Source organism: Palaemon carinicauda, chromosome 9 (genome assembly GCF_036898095.1).
Source record: "Palaemon carinicauda isolate YSFRI2023 chromosome 9, ASM3689809v2, whole genome shotgun sequence".
NCBI lineage: Eukaryota > Metazoa > Arthropoda > Malacostraca > Decapoda > Palaemonidae > Palaemon > Palaemon carinicauda.
In genome coordinates this window covers 160,563,849-160,571,484 of record NC_090733.1, presented here as the reverse complement: position 1 = coordinate 160,571,484, position 7,636 = coordinate 160,563,849, and the positions used below count along the sequence as shown (strand labels likewise).

The window sequence follows — 7,636 nt, the reverse complement described above, 5'->3', positions numbered from 1 at the left end:
TTTCGCTAAGTCTTCTGAAAAGTTGTCGATCCGACTGGCGACTTTCTGGCTCGATATTGCTGCTGCTTCCATGGCTGTACATTCGGCAGCCAAGAAGGAATTGCTTTCGTACTGTACATCAATCAATCCACTGTTCACGCTTGGGGTCAGGCTGGATCTATCAGAAGAAGCTCCTGAGCATTCAGATTGTTGACAGACAACCCATGCCAGGTTTTCCAGGCAAAGCAGCAAGTCTGACCATGGCGCCAACATCTCGACAGCAATCCAAACACACACTATAAGGAAAAGCCCTAGAAAATACGTCCATATTCTAGGGTAGCCAGTCAAAATAAAGCGAAGTGGGTGGGCCTTCCCTGCCACCTGACAGCCAATAGATTACCTCATTAAAGGCTTAAGAGATCGGTTTCCAGCTATGCTTTAGAATAATATTAACGGTAGAAGGTTTGTATTCCATATAGAAAAAAAATGAAGCAAAGAATAATGTCTGGTCAAATGTAACTCACCAAGAACTTTGGGAAAAATACACAATTTATTCATTATAATATATTTCCTCTATATCTTCATTACAGTGTAACAAACATTTGTTTCACCTGTAACTATTTTCATACAAATGCAACTCATTCGAGAGAAAAAATATATTAAAACTTCAAAAAATTATATTTTATAAATAAAACATCCTAGAAGACAATACCCTTATACTGTAGTTCACTACATAAATATCAGCTTTGAATATTTAAGACTGTAAAGAAAATATTAACATCTGCTAAATGAAGATTCAGGCTGCACTGTACTCATAAGAACAAATGTTGAGCCACATGAAGTGTGGTAATTGTAGCAAACCCGCTAACTCCCATTTCATGTCTGTCTGTAAATGATTTTAAGTTACCAGATGACAACGAGAGCAGTTGTCTTACCATACATATAAGTACTTACTTGTCCATGAGATGCATTCAAATTAAGTTTTTAAGAACTGAACTAAAACTCACTACATACATGTACTAATATCAACAGTATTAATAATGTTGTACTGGTTTTATAAAAGCAACAATCATTGGCTTAAGGAAAAAATTGAAAAAAAAAATCTAGAGTTTTTCATACTGTACATAGCACACACAATACCATTCAGTAGCATAGTACCTCACTTGATCCAGCATAAAGTTGTAATTAGAGTAGACATGCAAAGTGGGTAATACAATAATTAGCAAAATCCAGCTTTGCAAGGGGTAATATATTACACTACTGATGAACTTTTTCAATTGTGAGCTACACTGCAATAGGATAAACAGTAGATACGAATACAGTTACTCTGGATTACAGTAAAACAACAACACAAGGATTACTAGACTCATTTTTAACGTTTTCTACTAATTCAGCTCCTTTAATAACTGGAAAGCACCATCACTACACTGAATAAGACAAGGGCCTGCATGAAATGGAGATTGAATGGATCTTAGATTACCAACCCATTTTGCTTTTCAAGCAAAACAAATGGTCATTATGTCATCATCCAGCTAAACAAGTTTATGAAAGCGCAATCTTTAATGCCATAGCTATAAAACATAAGCCTACTTGAGCCTCTTGGATTCGTACACTATTTTAGTTAAGACCTCGTATTTCTGAAGCAGTACATGAAAACATGAATTGCTGTTTTCTGACGAACTGGCTGCTTTGAGCTACCATGGTTCAGATTTTTCAGCCACTACCACATCACATGAGTAGTCTAATAGTCAGAGTTTCACAGTTAAACATGATCTCATCTAGAGTTTAGCACCAACTGTGATGTGTACAGTGGTTCTAGATTCAGTTTATAATGTTCAGTTTTTCCAAATCACACCTAAAGGTGATATAAATGTTAATTCTTCATTCAAATGAACAAAAGGCAATAAGCCGCCCAGGTATTAGCTTAGCTTATTCAAAACAGCTTAGGCCTACCTGTTACCTTATAAAGCTATCAAGTGAATACTGCAAAACAAGTCTTCCTCAGAACCTTGGAAGAAAATTGTATATTTTTTCAAGGTATCTGTCAAAATGATTCCCAAATTAAAGATCAACCAAGGAAATATAGCATAACCCTAGTTACAAAATAGCCTTTGTTGATTAAAGCAGTTCTTTATTAAAAATATTTTTTTCATTTCATTCAGAATTTAACATTAAATGGTTTTGTCTTCAACATGCTAGTTATAACTTTCAGCATTAGAACATTTCTTGATTTAGTTTCCTTTTACTGGGATTAATCTTTTTTGTTAAATCAAGTTAGCTTTTTTCAAGCCAGCATTACCTGAATACTTGAATGAAAAACTAAATCTTATGGCAAAGGACTTTTTCCTGTTTCAATATTTATTATTGAAACATTGAAATCAATCTGAATAAATATATTACAGTAATTTGATTGTGCTTACACACTCCGCTTCTAGACAATACCTTCCACGTAAAATCACAATCCATTACGGTATGTTTGTTGCCGACTAATAGACTCTGCATATACAAACTCCAGTTTATTGACAATGAAACCTTAATCCCATATGCAATACCTTACAAAAAAAATCTTCCCTTCCTATAGAATACTTGTGGAAAAAACTTAAAACTTACTTAATTTATGGCTATTATAGAAGAAGAAAAAAAAAAGCAAAACAGATTCTTTACATTGATCAACAGAGAATCTAAATTGGAACAACACCGTAAATAATATCAAATATACTGTAGTTAATATTGTGCATCTATTTAATTAAATTATTTCCCACTGACATAACTTGGAACATTTTTAGCCCAATAAAAACTTTCACTTATGTAATTTATCAAAATTCAATGTTACATCATCTGAACAAGTAGTCTAACTTTTTTATGTAACAGGCTAAATAACACTTTATAATTCACCTTCGGGGAAATACTATATGCTGTTCTAAAGACATGAAAAGGCTTAACATAATACTTGTACAGTATCAGCGAAGCCATAAAAACTTGGCTTCACATATGGCAGTTAATACTGCACAGCAATCCAAAATTATATAAATTTCAAATCCATGTTGCATTAATAATTGGTACAAACCTATACATACTTTCCCCATTTCCATACAATTAAAAAAATTGATATCTACAAATTATGCAATTTTTTGCCAACATTCAACAACATGATCTTCCTCTTTTGAATGTTAAAGCGTGGAAAAAGAATGAGGGATGCTTCTTCAAGATGAACATTCAAAGTAATTTTCTTCAAGGTTGTGAGTGATATGACCAATACTCTTAAGGTGTGGTGACAATTTTATCCCACAATAATACTTTATACCAACTTGTAATTCTCAACTAAACTGACCTAGAAAACCTCTTATTTTCATGATTTGTATGTGGCACTGCATGTTTTCCAAGAAAAAATAAATTTGATTGTAGAACAGAAAAAAAATTTAAATTCCATGGTACTGAAGCTTGCATAACAGCATAACTTAACACTTTCACAAACAAAGACTTTCTTCCAAAAAGTTTAATAAATTATGTACGTATATAGAAATAAAATCTGAATGTACTCTCAAATAAATATACTACATAAAAATGCCCTTAGGTAGAGAAGGAACATAAACACCACACATTCTCACATTGGACAGTTGTGCAAGATGATAATTATAGGTTCTCTTATAAAAGAACCAAATTTCCATTTCCATTTGACAATTTGGTAATTTGATGAAAGGCATGATATGGAAAAGCTGAAATAGAATAGAAATTTAAGTATGAATATTTTCTGTTATTGTACTTCGTTTCGCATTAACAACACATGCGGAGTTTGATCTTCTCAAAATAATTGGATCTTATTAGATGCCAAGATTCAGAAAAAGAAAATCCACAAAATAAGTAGGCATAATGATTATCTGCAATGCATGGTGCCTCTCAAACAAGTCCGGCCTGCTAATGGTCTGCACCTACTGCCTTTAATCGCATAACAAACCACACAACACCACTCAATTCTAACATTTTTTAAAACTTTCTAAAGAATGTCCTGAGCTTCACTTTTAGGCAAGTTCTCCACAGTGCAATCACCGTGTGTGAGACGGTACATGGCCATCTCTGAGATTCCATGGTAATGGACAAAAGCTGCAGCAATCACTAGAATATGGAAGATCTGGTGACTCTGGAACTGGAGAAACAAATGCAAAACTTTAGTTACTAAAGTACAATGGCATACATCTCAGCAACTGCCTATCATGTCATTAATGAAACCCAGTTTCTAAAACTGCTATATTTGAATTATTAATACAGAAGATTGTCTCATCAGACCACTATGCCACAGGTCTGTGTCTGCATGGCGGACCCATACTGTATTATTTTCTTAAGGCAATATACAGTAATGTACTGTTTATACCAAACTAAAATAAAATCTGAAGCTTACCCAAAGATCACATTTTCCCGGGAAGAATCTTTCTGGAACCCGGACAGCATACAGCAATGCCCCAAGAACGTACAGCACCCCCATGAGGATTAGCCAGCCCATGGAGGCACGAGTGATTGCAAAGTCAAATCCTTCAATGAGTGTGTAATGGACAGCTGGGATGATGCCAGACAATCCAAATGTTAAGAAAACACCTGAGAATAAAATCAATATAGTTAGACATTGGTAAAGCAACTTAGGATTCATTCAACCTTTGAATGAGAACATCTCAGTGCTGTACAATGATTCTAAAACTAAGCTTGAAACTTGTACATGCTCATTTGGTATAATTTACATGCTTGGCCTTCTCCCCATACAAACTATGAATCCATCCAAGTGTACCGCACGTGTTTCACACACTCTCATACACTAACGGTTTTGATTGTTATCACTTGCTCTTCCCTGCGCTGTTAGTTAACAAACTTGTATAATCCTGATAGCTCTACAGCCATTTACTGATGCCCATTGGCCACAATTATGCTACTACCACTCTAGATGCGAGGGGCTGTTGCAAAGAAATGTTGGAACGTTTCTTACCAGCAGCTCCAAATCTAGAGTGGTAGTAGCATACTGCAGCCGATGGGTGTCAGGAAGTACAGTAGCAGTAGAACAATCAAGTTTACACAGGTTGGTTTATTAACAGTGCAGGGAAGCGCGAGTGATAAGATAACCAAACCGTTACAGTGTATGAACTTGTGTGAAATGCGTGCAGTGCACAAGATACTAGATAGGGAAATACTTATTTGGAATCAGTTTATTAACAATGTTTCCATCATCTCTAGTAAAACCTACCATACAATTACTTCATATTTACCAAAAGCGCAATTTCTGATATACAGTAAAAGTAACTTAAAAAGTAGAGTTTGTGATGCAGAAGAAAAGTACTAAAAAAAATACCCAAATTTAAAATACTAGTCCCTACAGTATACTGACAGATATATAAAAATATGCATGAATAGTTTATTTGAACCAGTTTAAGCCGTGATGCTAACAACTGTTTAGTGTGAATAGCAAGACAATTTTGGATGATACCCTTAACTCCAATGATAAGAAAACCTACCAAAATTAGAAGTTTGATTGCAAAAATGTCAAAAATATTGAAGAAAACTATTTTACTAAACAACAGAATTAGATCATAGCATCTGGGTCTGCTCACCTGCACGTAATGGTCTGAAAGTTGGAGTGCTGAACTTCTCCCATAAAGAGACTATGATAGTTGTAATGCCAAGTACAACAACAGCAGTTAAGTAGATAAGTTTTGGCTGGAAGTCACAGTAAAAACCATAGTATAGCCAAGGAACAAATGACCCCATGATTAATAATGCAATACCACAATAATCCAATCTGAAAAAAAATAAAAATTATTATTAATATGCTCTTAACTAATATTTAATGCTTATAAATAATATCTAATATGAGTTGGACTTTACAATCCTTTCCAAAGTAGCCTTTCAATGCTTCCAATTACAACATCATAAACATTCCAATCTCGAAAAAAAAAAGTTCAGGTATCTTTTCGCTAAAACTAACTTTTTTTTTTTTTATCTACTGCATCACTAAAGTCTAGTTACTGTATACTTCTTACGTTGATGTAGAGGAATCCTTACAACTTTGGTGCTTAAGAACACCAGTAAGGATTCATTACTCAAGTAGACCTTTGCATAACGAGACTAAAAAGCCTGAATGATACATTATGAAATTTTAAAATTTATAACTTAAAAAAGTTGCTATATCTACAGGGAATTTATCAATAGAAAGCATTTGTTAACAATGATACAGTATTGACAAAACCTGATATACTGACTTAAATCTATAATTTGTAAGTGTACATGAACTAATTACTGTACATACAATTAAAATTTATATAAATACAGTATATATATGTATATATATATTATATATATATATATATATATATATATATATATATATACATATACAGTATATATTATATATTAAAAAATGTTTTACAGTAACTATGACACACAAAATTTAATGATAGACTATATTCACTAAAAAAGAAATAATGCTATACTATGTATTACATAATATTTGTGAAACTGAAGAAATAATTATAGTTTTTCTTCATATGGCTGCATATCTATTTAGACAATGATCATACCTAAATTATGAAGACTCCTTTACCCAATGACCATACCTCAATTATTAAGAATCCTTAACTATTAGGTGGTTTAACAATACAGTAGGCTAGAAGATTCAGGAGAACTTGCTGAAATAAAACATTTATTTACTCACTTGCTAAAGAGTTTCCCCACAAACTCCGAATGGCAGGAAACTGTGTGGAAAGTAAAAGATAGACCCAGGCAGAATATGGCACCTATGAAGAAGGCTGTGAAGACCAGCTTCTCCTCTAATTCCACTTCGACCCAGTTGGGACCAAGTGACCAACCAGTCAAGAAATACACCATCACACCGATGAAAGCCATGCAACCTACAAAGGAAAAAGGATGAGATTAGTAAACAATATTCATTCTTATTACAGTAATCAGAAAATAAGGTCAACTTGGCTTGCATATTTATCCACCCAATTTGTTACTGTTATAAAGTATAATTAATCTAAAAATTAACATTTTTAAATAATTATCAATTGTCAGAATTCAATACCTATAGTCATTTTAGTAGGTATTCAATACTATAGAAAAAAATACTACGCCGTCAGAAAAAAAAAATGTCCAGGTCACCAAAATGAAACGACGGAAATTACACAAAAAGTGTCACAAACAACTAGTTATGTAAAGGAACGACAAACTACACAAAACCTGCTTCTGTCCAAGGAAAATTTTTTTTTTTTTCCAGAGCCAAGAGAACTGTAAACATAACAATGACTGTAATCCAAGGGTCTACTTTATCCTGTTCTAACAACTTAAAATCTCCCTTCCTCCTCACTATTAGCTAACTTTACATCTATGTGAAACCTTAAAAGATTCTGTCTTTTACACAGCCTGATGCTCAGTTGGGGTATTTATATCATTATCCTGGTGTTGGCTGTATGTTTGACCTGTGTGTGTACCAAAAACAGCATCATGCAACCCAACTATATTAATTACTGACAGGTCTCTATTGCATAGAAAAATCCAGACAAAAATATTAAAATATAAAACATTAGTCTCAGCAACCTCAAATCTAGCTCTGAAACAGATTAAATTCATCAATGATTTTGGCTATATAATGCTGTTCTTGAGACAAACAAAGGTCAAAATC

General features: G+C 33.4%; 1 protein-coding gene across 1 annotated transcript; it reads right to left on the bottom strand.

The window, feature by feature from the left end:
* Positions 1-528: 528 nt before the first annotated feature.
* Positions 529-6,894, bottom strand: LOC137647314 (adiponectin receptor protein-like). The gene is made up of 4 exons (XM_068380712.1): positions 6,671-6,894; positions 5,571-5,758; positions 4,376-4,569; positions 529-4,123 (listed from the first exon to the last, which is right to left on the bottom strand). The coding sequence occupies exons 1-4, from the start codon at positions 6,859-6,861 to the stop codon at positions 3,974-3,976; spliced, it is 723 nt and encodes a 240-aa protein (XP_068236813.1). The 5' UTR covers positions 6,862-6,894; the 3' UTR covers positions 529-3,973.
* Between the last annotated feature and the right edge of the window lie 742 nt (positions 6,895-7,636).

Bases quoted from the DNA above. Each gene is read 5' to 3' on its own strand.
- LOC137647314 (XM_068380712.1), bottom strand. From the start codon at position 6,861: ATGGCTTTCATCGGTGTGATGGTGTATTTCTTGACTGGTTGGTCACTT. The intron at 5,759-6,670 runs GTGAGTAAATAA...ATTTTTTTTCAG, and splicing joins GTGGGGAAACTCTTTAGCAA to ATTGGATTATTGTGGTATTG. The intron at 4,570-5,570 runs GTGAGCAGACCC...TTTTATTCTCAG, and splicing joins TTTCAGACCATTACGTGCAG to GTGTTTTCTTAACATTTGGA.